The sequence below is a fragment of the Hetaerina americana genome, unplaced genomic scaffold (genome assembly GCF_022747635.1).
Source record: "Hetaerina americana unplaced genomic scaffold, ioHetAmer1.1.p SCAF_3, whole genome shotgun sequence".
Lineage (NCBI taxonomy): Eukaryota > Metazoa > Arthropoda > Insecta > Odonata > Calopterygidae > Hetaerina > Hetaerina americana.
Window position 1 is genome coordinate 28,075,312 of NW_027286874.1, and position 12,603 is coordinate 28,087,914.

General features: G+C 36.6%; 1 protein-coding gene across 1 annotated transcript in view; it reads right to left on the reverse strand.

Annotated features, from left to right (window-relative positions):
- Jarid2 (Jumonji, AT rich interactive domain 2) overlaps positions 1-12,603 on the reverse strand; it is a 34,684-nt gene that overhangs the window by 9,605 nt on the left and 12,476 nt on the right. Inside the window, exons 10-15 of the mRNA XM_071587638.1 lie at positions 12,197-12,601; positions 8,014-8,293; positions 4,748-4,900; positions 4,396-4,594; positions 3,995-4,134; positions 157-442 (exon numbers count right to left, since the gene is read on the reverse strand). Coding sequence (XP_071443739.1) covers positions 157-442; positions 3,995-4,134; positions 4,396-4,594; positions 4,748-4,900; positions 8,014-8,293; positions 12,197-12,601 — 1,463 coding nt within the window. The remainder of the gene's footprint in view (positions 1-156; positions 443-3,994; positions 4,135-4,395; positions 4,595-4,747; positions 4,901-8,013; positions 8,294-12,196; positions 12,602-12,603) is intronic.

Genomic DNA, 12,603 nt, shown 5'->3' on the forward strand with positions numbered 1-12,603 from the left:
TACTTCATGTAAAAGAGATAATAGGTAAATTGGTAGGCAAAATTGAAAAGTAGAAAAAGCGGTATTTTGAAGCTTTATGGTGTACCATATTTTCAGAAACATATAATTTACTTAAAATATACATCTCAAGTGGCAGTTTTATTCAGTTATACCTACCCATTACAGGTCCCATACTTCGAAGAATAGATCCACTGTTATTTGTAAATACTTTTAGATTCCATGGATGGCGAGCTAAAGGACTTCCTTTGGTACAGGGAAAACCATACCCCCAAACACTAGAGTCAATGCTACCCGAGTGGACGCAAACATGATTGGTGCGACCAGTTACATGACGCCAATATTCAGTTTCCACTTCAGTCGCACTGGGTTCAGGCTGCTTAAACCAAGTTGCCATGGTATTCCTTGCAATACGATAAAATGCATTCAGAGCCATACTGCGTCCCTAAGGATATAGTTGAATAAAGCAATGAGTGGAAGAGCGATTCTCAGACTACATGAAAAATATATTAAACATTAATAGTACATATAAGTGTACACTCATCATTAACCCTTAACCACAGACATATTATCATACAGATTATGGCAATTTTGAAAACATGCTTATTTAATCACTAATTCATTTCTCATAGCTCCAAAATTCAATACCTTCAAATCAGATAGCACTTACAAATACGAGGGTAATTAGAAAAGTTCTCAGAATGGGATTGAAATAAATGACTTACCATGGTGAAACCTTTTTATTTTTCAATGTAGTCTTTCTGTACACTAATGCACTTGGTCCAATGTTTACATCCCATCTCAAAAATTAGATTCCTTAAGGCCTGCAAAATACCAGTTTACTTCGACCGTTAGTTCTTTGTTTGACGAGATTCTCCATCCACCGCGGAAAATTTTAAACTTGGGGACGAGATGGAAATCATATGAAGCCAAATCAGGTGAATAAAGTGGGTATGGCAACAATTCCTACCTTAGTTCATGTTTGCCATGGCAATGACACTTATGTGTGGACGTACATTGTCACAGAAAGATTCTTCCTTGCCGAACCTGGCGTTTTTTTGGTATCTTTTGCCATTGTTAGTTTAGAAGGTTAGTGTACTATTGCTCAGTGGGAAGATAATCTATCAGCAGAATCCCTTTCGAATCCCAGAAAACTGAAGCCATCACCTTTCCGGCCAACCATGCTGCGACGGTTCCTTTGGTGGTGCTTAATCAACATTTTCCCACTGCCTTGACTACTGTTTTGTCTCTGGGGAATAGTCGTGGACCCAAGTTTCAACCATGGTCACAAATCGGTGCAGAAAACCTTGTTGGTTGCTCTTAAAATGGGTCAAATATTATTAGGAAATCTCCATTCTGATGCCTTTGTGATCCTGTGTCAATAGTCACCCATCCATCAGTTCACCCATCAAGCAGATAATCCTTTCATATCCAAATCCACTGTTAAAATGTGATGTACCCATTCAGATAACATCCTCCAGTTTCATCCATTTCTGGCACTTTCAGTCGGCGATCCTCCATGGCTATTTTATGCACTTTTGCAATAATTTCTGAGTTAGTGGCATATTTTGGCTGACTACTACCTGTCCCGACCAAACTTTAACTCGTTTGTCCACTTGGCAACAGTTGAATATGAAGGAGAAGAGTTCCCCAGAGTGTTCTGAAAGACGGCATGGATTTCCTTTGCTTTCATACCTTTCTTTACGAAGTATTTAATCATTACTTGAATCTCAATTTTTTCTACCTACACAAATCACTACACAAGAACAACAATAGAGAGGCATTCGCACTAATGCATTACGTGTTTACTGATAAAGGATTACCAATTACTACGCATGAAACTTGTTGCGATAGCACTGACATCTGTTGGCAAGTCTGAGAACCTTTCTAACTACCTTCGTACATCACCAATATCTTAGTTTTCTGGTTTGTTTTTTTTATCAAATAAAAGAGTCCAAAGGTTCAGCCCAAGTCTGCCAGATCAAAATTACATATTTACATAAATGGAAATAACCACACAGAAGAACAAAGGAATGAATAAAGGCTGATTATAATGTAGGGCATCATGTTTTGTCTTGTTAAGGAAGGCTTCAGAAATGTAGGTGTGTTCTGACCATCAAAAACCTACCTTATAGGGTAAACTACCAATAATAAAATTGCAGAGACATGGTTGAATTGACCACACTCACACTCTAGATGAAATGTATCAATATTTTAGTCAATCCTACATTGGCCTGGATTGAACTGAAATTTATCCTTTCACGCTCCAACAGAATGAATGTCTCCCAGATGCTTACTCAGCAAAATACATAAGTGTTATTCCAGACCAACAAGACACAACTTGACCAGGAACAGAGATCATTTTAGAAGCTAAATAATTATTTCTATCCGACAATGTCCCATTCTATGGTGCCAAAATATAAGTTTCTCATTGTGTGCAACTGGTCTGCACTGCACCAAGGGTCTCATTAATCACATACCACTGTTTTCTCAAAATTTAATTAATTTTTTTATTTCAATACTAATTTTATCTAAATTTATTATAGAGTGTTTGAATGAAATTTATTCTTAGTGCAGTGGTATTTATTTCAGAAGTTATGTAACTGCCATCTAATGGCCATTCTTGAAGTATCTTAAAGCAAGTGAAAGATGGATTAATTCCCAATCCTCACATTTAAGTCGTAATTTACATTTTTATAGTGGTGCAGGGTATTTTATTATGTAGATATGGGATACTAATTTTTCTCAGCCAATGGATCATGAAAGGGGAGGTTGAAAGGGCAGTCCACCCTGGGCCCAGGGTAGCTAGGGGTGTCATTGAAAGATATTACCATCATAATGCATAAGCCCACAGTATACCCTCCTGCCGTCCAGGGATATTCAAAAGGGGAGAGCAAAAGGGAGAGCGGAGAGCAAAAAGCAAAAAACTTCCTATGGTCTCAAGAAAACTGAAGCAACCCAAAAGCAAAGATTTTTATGTCAGTCCTTTAAAGAATTTTGTTTTGGAAAACCATCTAACTTAAAAAAAGCTTGAAAAAATCTCAAAATGCTGAATACAAATCTAATATCCAGAAAATTATCTGGTTTGTTATAATTATTAATAATAAAAATTAAGCAGTATGCTATAGATTAGGTATTACATTTAATATGGAAGGTAAGCATTTTATAACTAATCACAGTTAGACAATCAAGAGGTTTTTAAGAATATTCCTCACTTGAAAATAAATTACTTTATTTATTTATTTAGCCTTAGTCCGAAAACAGCACTCTTTGGCCTTTGCATTGGAATATTAACAGTAATAACAATGGAGATGATTACAAACACCCAAGCCCTAAGTGGAGGAAAACCCACCCAGGTGGGAATCGAACCGGCAACCCATGGATTGGCAGACGAGGACATTACCCTGCCGCCACCGAGGCCGGTAAATTGATCTGGAAAAAATTCTGCTTCACACATCCCTATATTCACTGAAACCTGGAACCATTTTTTTGACCTATTCTAAGTTGGAGGAACGATTTCATTCCCAAGAGCACCATAAAACACAACATGTCTATGGACAACAGGAAATATAATAGCACAAAATACCTTCTAATCCATTATCTAATGAAAATTTTACATTCTATTGACAATTATTCATTCACCACTAACAACATAAAAAATTTGCCTCTATAAAATGTTATTTACTGAACTGAAACTGCAAATAACAAGGTATACTATATTTTTAAAGCCACAACTCGATAAAGTTTATCATTAGATAGCTAACCAACTGCAACAACTTTGTAAGGTTTAATCTGTTGTCAAAATATACACTGAATGAGAGAATCTAAGAGAACTTGTTCTCCTGCATGATCAGGAGAGGAACAGTCATGATCAAACAGAGAAGCAATGCCCATGAAACCCTTCCTGTGGTGCATGCCAAGAGCTGAGGAAATAAAATTATGAGACACGCATCCATATTACGCATACATAAGACATTCATGGTTATATGATTCTTACCTTTACAATGCACTCATCAAATTCATCAGACCCATCCCCTTCAGAATCGTCATCATTGCCTTGTCCCTCGAGATTTAGTGGCTGATTCTCTCTGTCACCCCATTCCTTTTCAATGTCATCAAAAAGTTTTTGTCTTTCATCTGGAAAGTTAAAAGTATCAAAAATAATTAAAAGCTCATGGCAATGGTTTCGCATCAAATTACTTTAACTAACTCAAGTCTAGGGATCAGGAAAACAAGGTGATCACAGCAAAACTGTTTTTTACATTTACCCATGAAATACTGCAGAGAGAGTGAACAGGCGGAGTATTTTTAAAGGTAGGACATATGAAGTTGTATCATTTATACTGCATGCACAGGAATACATTAATAAAGTTAAGAATACAAAATGAGGATAGTTACCTGGAGAAAGTGTATCATAGGGAAGTAGATATTTACAATATATGTCATCCAGTTTTGTCACTCTATCTTGTGCTAACTTTGGGATTCTCATACCATCAGCCACTCTCTGCCATTTTTTCTTTTCAATAACCTCTTTAAGCCCACCAAAGCTTTGAACAGTTTGATAAAGTCGAGGAAGGTCCACTTCCATGCCACCAATCTAAAGAGAAGTAGATAAATTTTATGAAGCCATATAGTTAAATCTTCAAAAGACTTATTTTACTTGTCATACATGCTTTACAATGGAAATGAAGTTTTGAAATTAACATGAAGGGCACTGAGTTCATTTGAAAAAACTGAACGGATAACTTACCCATGGAGGATGAGTAAAAGATATACTCTGTGTCCTTAAATACTTCTTAATCACCATCATCTCCTTTACATTTGGTCCCCATCGATGCAACATTTTATGCACATACTGGTTATAGGCAGTAAATCTCATGTCATCACTGACTTGGCAATCAGGCTAAAAAAACAAGAATGATATTCAGAATTAAGAATAAATATACACAAGAGGTGAATTTGCGAAGTGTCTGAAAGAAGGGACTAAACGATGAAATCCAAAATACAATGCAAATAAAAAAGAATTCAGTTGATCCATTTCCAGAAAGATTTAATAAGAAGTTTCAATTACATACCAATCCAAATTCTAAATCTAAAGTACTCCATCTATAGAAGATCTATAATGTGTTCATAGAATTAAATAAAACTGACTTCTGCAGCCCACAAACATTAGGTCTAATAACTGAGGGGTCAACAAGTGGTCAAATTACAGGTTTGACCATGGAATACAACACTACATCACAGTTTTCAAAATTCACTGATTCATATTCAATGTTCACTTCTTAAATGCTGTTTCCTTCCTTGGGCCATCATTTAGCTTCAGACTCTAATTATTGCTATCTCTGGAAACTGAGGCAGTAACCTTTTTATGGAAGGAAACAAGCTAAAAAATAGATGCCTCCACAAATCAGAACACTTCCCCTATTGTTAAAACAAGTAAGAGGGTATGGTCAAATTTCTCGGCCTGACAAAGAGATGCCGTTCCAATCAGTGAAAATTTATTATTCCTGCCCGGAAGCCCGTGTCATTAGTTTGTAAGACAAGTTTCAACTTGATTTCTCTAGAAGTTTGTTTATATGTATTGTTGCAGTAGACGTCTTTCTCCGTTAAAATGGAAAAACTTCCGAGTTTGTGTGGTCATAAAATTCTTCGTTTTGGATGGATTAATCCCTAAGGAAATTCATCCAAAGTTGAAAAAAGTGTACTGGGACTTTGATCCTTCAATGAAAACTGTTAAAAAGTTGGCAGATAAATTTAAATGTGGTCGCACATCCCTCAAAGATGACCCACGTGGAGGACGGTCAAAAACCACAACCACACTGTAAACCATCGAAAAGGTGCACAATATCGTGTTGGATGATAGGCGAAAGAAGGTGAGTGAGATAGCTAAGGCCGTGGGGATATCAGAAGAAAGGGTGCGAAACATCTTGCACAAAGAATTAGGGATGTAAAAGCTATGCGCAAGGTGGGTACCACATTTGCTGAATGCTGATCAAAAGCAAATTCGCAAACCATTACTGCAGCAATGTTTGGACCGATTCAAGAGGAAACTGACCAATTTTACGCGGTGATTTGTCACCATAGATGAGACAAAGGTCCACCAATACACCCTAGAAAGAAATACCAGTAGAAGCAGAGGGTGAAAGCTGGTGGTTCAATGCCAAAGAAAGGGAAGTCCATTGCATCTGCCGGAAAGGTCATGGCCAGTGTGCTTTGGGATGCCAAAGGGATCCTGTTAATTGATTACCTTGAAAAAGGCAGAACAATTACAGGCGACTATTACTCCAACCTTCTTGACCAGCAGGATGCCAAAATTTGCTATAGGAGGCCTGTCTTGAAGAAGAAACAAATAATTTTTCACCAGGACAATGCACTTGATCACAAAGGTGTGTTGGCAATGGGTAAACTACGGGATTTCGGGTATGATTTGTTTAGCCACCCCCCCATTCTCCTGATTTAGCACCCTCAGACACTCATCCATTCCAAAGTTAAAGAAATTTGTTTCTGGGAAGCGTTTCCCCTCAAATGAAGAAGTTGAGATGGGCCATAGATGGATATTTTCACAGCCTTCCAGACTCTCACTTCCGGGAAGGAATACTGATATTGGCGAAACATGGGACCAAGTGTGTTGAGGTTAAGGGAGATATTGTAGAAAAATAAAATAATTTTAAAACTGAAAATTGCAGTCTCACATTGTCAGGCTGAGAACTTTTCACCTTACCCTTGTAATGCGGCTCATTCTCAAAAATCCCAAAATTAGTCTTCCTTGGAATGTAACATCTAAGATTCCGCTATCTATAATGAATCTGAATTATTACTAGAGAGAGGGTTTCGTTGAATCCGAATACATCCTTGGATTTGAGATTTGATTAAATGGTTACATGAAATTGGTGAATCTGGAATCCCCCCTGCCATCTGTCATTAGGGTCAGATGCACAGTGATATTAACAAAAAATACACTCTACTGTACATTTTCACTGCCTCAGAAAACTACACACCCACTAAACAGAACTTCAATGTTCAGCAATAAATGAATCAATCAAACTTTCAGGACTCGAAGTAAAACTGATAGAAGATACAACAGATTATCTCAAGCAAAAGTGAAAAAAGTACCAACTATGATATATCAACAGGAACCAACTATTAAAGGCTACATAAATTAATAGAGAAAGCAAAACTGTAATAAAATTCTATTAAACTATGAATTCACCAAAAAAGAAATTGAAAATTGCGATTTGATTGAAGATTTGGATTCACACTTCATTGAAAGAAAGGGACCTGGGAATCTAATTTCATTAAATTTTGGATTGAATCATCTAAAAATCTCTGCATTAAACTAATAATAAAAATTAATAAAGTCTAGTTTAATCACAAGCAATAAGTCAGTTTAGGATTAATTATTGCTGCTATTATTAAATGCATGTTCTTTTTATTCTGCAGGCACTAGGAATTCACTTCCATTTCTAACTAAGAGTACATACTATATGCTGACATGGTTTAAGGAATAGCGCATTTTGATGACCTTGAAAATAGTGCTCGTAGCTGCAATGATAACTATGTACTCCAAGAAGGGTCACCCATGGCAGGAGGCAAAGCAGAAGTAGGGGCAAGGAATATTGAGATGCATTAGAATGCTGAAGATAGTGGTATGCGGAATAATAATGGGTATGTGAAGTACGGAAAAGATAAGGCATGTTGGACAAAATGATGTGAGGTGGTAATTATCGGAAGCTACAAAATGGATTATTTTAACATGGGGCTTAAGGGCATTAAGTATCATGCTAGACAGAGCTTAGAAGTGAGCCAGTTCTCAGTCCTTGGGCCCATCAAAAACCTACATTAATCAGTAGACTACTACCAATAATAATTGAAAAAGTATTGGTGTCTCTCATCGTTCATGCTGAACTTCATTTTTACCTATAGTCTACCTCTATATCTATACCCACAGACCAACAAAAATCAAGGTTAAAATTAAAGATTTGGTACCTATGGTTTCCAAAGACCAAGGTTACTCACCTTGAAGTTTGTTGGAGGAACAACTCTGCACAGTCCAAATTTTTCAGCTAATGGCCTTATACGCTCGATGAATTCCATAGGATCTTGAAATTCCTTTTCTGTGGGATAAAATGTTGGGGCCTCAACCATACGGGTGGCACTGCCTGCATTAGGGAACGTGGCTATGGGATTTGGATGATTGGTGAGAGGTACAGATGATGTAGAACCACCCATACCTGATGACCCCTCAGCTTCATTAGCAGCAGCTAAAGATGCCCTTCCTTTACCTTTTGATTGAGATCTGTAAAAAAGTGTGCATTAATACTAGGCAAGAATCACAAAAATATATTAACTTAAAACCTAACAAACATAGAGGCACAAATGAACTCTGCTTAAAGCCCACAAAACAGGAATCCAAATTTCATTCAAGGATCCTGGAACACCACATTTTTAGGTATGTGCAGTGGTATTTCTGAAAATTTTTGTCTATAATTAGCTAGAATTAAAAAAATTAAGGCTATATTGAAAATTGAGCAGGAAATAAAATAAAACAGGAAAATATCGGAACAACCATTTACTAATGAGAAATCCTTCAATAAGACTAAGTAAAATTTAGAGGCATGAAGAGGGTGCGGTGCGTCTACAGGGCATTAATGGAATTAGGTAGCCTCACTGCTTGGCCTAGCAGGATGCACAGGATGGCATTTACAGTGAAAGGATGTTTGCCAGTGTGATGAAGCCAAGATATCCTCATATTTCTCCTAGCACACACCTTCCTTTCAGTTGCACCTCTTTGAAATACCTTGTTTTTCCTTCCCTTTCTATGTGATGACTTACAAGGAGATTTTTCAAACCCTTTTGAGTCTTTGGTTGAACTGTCATAGATAAGAATATTACAGTATGCACACAATGACAACTTTGGATGGTTCATCAAATGCTGCTCATTTTTTACTGACTAATATTATGCAGACTGATGACTGTGTGAATTTAGTATCCTAAAATGCACTTTCTCCGAGTGAATATATTGATGTTTTTCTGCAAACTTTAACACTTGTTCATCTGAAAGTTACCCCACGGGTATATAACAACTGGTGCTAGGGAACAAGTTTTAAATAGTAATGGAAACAATATTAAGAGACCAATATTAAAATAGTTTTCTTCCCATACTCCAGTAGCAACTGTACAACGTAAAAATGAATTATAGCATTCGACTGGTCGGCATTATTTTCTCTCATCTTTCTACAATAGTTTCCTCTGAATATGGAGATGTGGAGCTAGATCATCCTTGATACTGGAATTGAATTTACACATTTTACAGCTTGACTCCAAAAGTGAATAAGTGAATTACTTGGATAAATCCAAGAGAACTTATCTGAAAGATTCTTGAGTAATCTCATTTTAAATTCAAGTTCGTTTAAGTTTTATTTCAATTGAGGTCATATTGAAGTTTTTATACATTGCTTATAGTGTGAGGTGGCAAAACTGTTGTCATGTATCGATACTGCCACCACTGTGATGGGAGAACTGCATAGTGACAACTCACAGGTGAACATAGTTATTGGGTTATGTCCTTGTTGGTGCACAGACTGGTCTAGTGTGTTTGACCAGTTGTAGGTGCAGGGTGTTCCGCATCAACTGGTGGAGGGACAAAAGATTGATAGAATGGCATTTTATCTGAGTCATCTTCTGCAGCGGTACCAAAATGAAGAGTAAGGACTTCTGTCCCATATCATCACAGGGGATGGAACATGGTGCCACCATTTTGAATCCAAGAGCAAACTGCAAAGCCAACAATGGAACATGCAAATCCTCCCCTGCCGAAGAAATCCAAGCTGTTCACACAATTGTTTAAGTCAAGATGACCATCTTCTTAAATATGAAGGCCCTCTGCTAGTTGACTTCCTTGAGTGTGGTACCACAATCAATCCACAGTGCTATGCACTTTGCAGAAACTGCAATGAAGTCAAAACACCCCTGAATTTTGTCAGATGGAATCATCCTACTGCATGATAACGCTCGCCCCAATACTAAAAAACTGACGAAAGCTATATTTCAGTGATTTGGTTTGGAAACACTTCAACAGCCTCCATTGAGCCCTGATATGTGATTTTCACATCTTTGGCGACCTAATAAAAGACAATCATGGACAACAGTTTCAATTAGACGAGGAAGTACAAAAGTGGGTGCAGTTGTGAATCTGTCAGCAACCTACCATATTCTACAAAACTGGAATGGATCGTCTCATCTCCCAGTAGGATAAATGTATCAATGCTTCAGGTTATTACTTTTGAAAAAAAAACATTCCACGGTCACGCTGTTTCAGGTGCTTGGTTTTCATTTGACTGCCCCTTATATATTTGAAGTGTATTTTATTACTGTAGTAGCATTAGGTGATTATATGGGTATTATAGGTTTTTAGAATAATAAGAAAGGAAACACAATTACAGAATGCCTGACATCTTATCTAATGATAATAACATGAATGAGAATGCAATAAAATAAGATTTGAGTGAATAATAAATATATTAATCTAATAGGATGATAGAGTGTAGATACACAATGATAATCAGAGTCTTTAGTATATAGGCAGAAAGCTGCAGGATAGTTTACATTGCATGCCAAAGTTTTTAAATTCCTGTGATAAAGTTTTGGTAATGCAACAATTTCAGAGTTTAAAAATCATTCGCCTTGAGATGTTAAAATTCAAAACAATTACATATACCAAGTGGCTAGTAAGTTTACTAATGAATTTCCTTTCACATCATACTATCCTGACCTTATGTTAAACTTTTAAGATTTTTCTTCACTGGAAGATATTTCCCAAGTTCAGAGATGCTCAACTAATGAACTGTATTGTTTAGCATTTAATATGCACCTATCCAAAACTTGAATACTCATAATCATATATTTAAGGCAATTGAACAATTGTATGTCTGGAGATGGAAACTAAGTTGAAGTCAAGATAATATTCCTTGAGCTCATAGGCAACTTAATGTACTGAAAGGTCCTTATTTTCCTGAAAATTTCAATGACAATTACGCGACCTAACTTTTCTGTCGATGAGTATTAGGAGCATTTCAGCAATCTGTATGAACTTTGGTATGCACCATCAATAAACACACTGGGGTATGAAATACTTTGAAACAATGGGTTGCATTCTAAATAACTCATGGTGTTCAATGTGCAGTTAATTTCCCTTTGCCTGTAAAATTATAAATGTGTATTTCAAAAACTATTTCATGTAAAAATATACTCTAAAAAATATCTCTTCATTTATCTACTAAAACCACATCTTTTAGTACATTTATTAGAAGCTGAAACATTAAAAAGATGCAGAAGCTGTTATGGTAATTTTGGTTTACAATTACGGAGGTCTAATATTTGTCATCATTATTGCAGCTTACATTTTGTCACAGAAATTCTGTTATCCTCAAGAATAAAATTTTTCTATTTTCATTTTGTTTCATTAATTTGCTTTGTTTTCCCTAAATGGAAAACATTGAAGAAAATAAAATCTTCTGCAGAAAATATACATTTAATTAGAAATCATATTTCAAATTGCATTTTATACAAGATGAAAAAGTTCAAATGAAATCATGAGGAAGTAAGCTAAAGTTCTGCAAAGGTTTCATTCAATACTTAGTGTATAGTTTGATGAAAGATTTTTCCAAACTATCAGCATATTATTAATCATCAACAGATGAAAAAAGAAATTTCAAGAATGTTTTCATTGAATCCTGGGCTCCTGAAAGAAGTTGCATTTGTTTTCAGTGGCATTGTGGCGTGAGTCTACCAACTGGGACTCTGGAATTTGACTGCACTCAAAAGCTTCAAATATAAAATTTTAAACAAAGTAGGGAAGATATATAATAACATACACCTTAGGTAAATGCAAAGTCAGGTATATATGAGAGCTTGAAATCTCCCAATTACTTTGCATTGTTCACGACTGCATGTAAATGTTAGAAAAGATGGCTGAGCAGTGAGAGACAGCACTATGCCCACTGCCACAGCAGTGAGAGGAAAATTTGGGTACCACTCTACACTCAAAGAATGTCTTACTCCACATAAGTTAAAACTCTATTGTTGGGGCACTCTGTATTCTCTGTGATTCAAGGATAATATCTTCATATTATTTTTGGCCTCCCATTAAAGTAAAATGTATTTCTACAAGGCTCTTAGAAGCACTAAACAAATGTTTTACCTTTTGCTTGTACAGGGCTTTGAGCCTGATGGCCCAGGTGATGCTAGATCAGCACTCTCCTTGGATTTTGAAGCAACCTTAGTCTGCTTTGGTTGCTCTGGTGCAGCATTAGCACTGGGCCAAACTGGATCCAGCTTCTCAGTTTCCGTTTGAGTTGATGTGACACACAAAGTGGGTCCTTTGCCTGTTGAGGCATCAGCTGTAACTGGGCGTGGTCTAGTGGTTGGTTGTACAGTGCCCACAGGAGGGGGGATAGATGGGCGAGGTAGTGTAGATTGTTGCTGGGTCAATATTGACTGCGAAGCAGGATTAACTACAGACATAGGTAATATAGAAGAATGGCAAATATGTTTTTGGTCAGATGGAAGACTAACTACAGCAGGATGAAGATGCTGCACAGTAGGCCT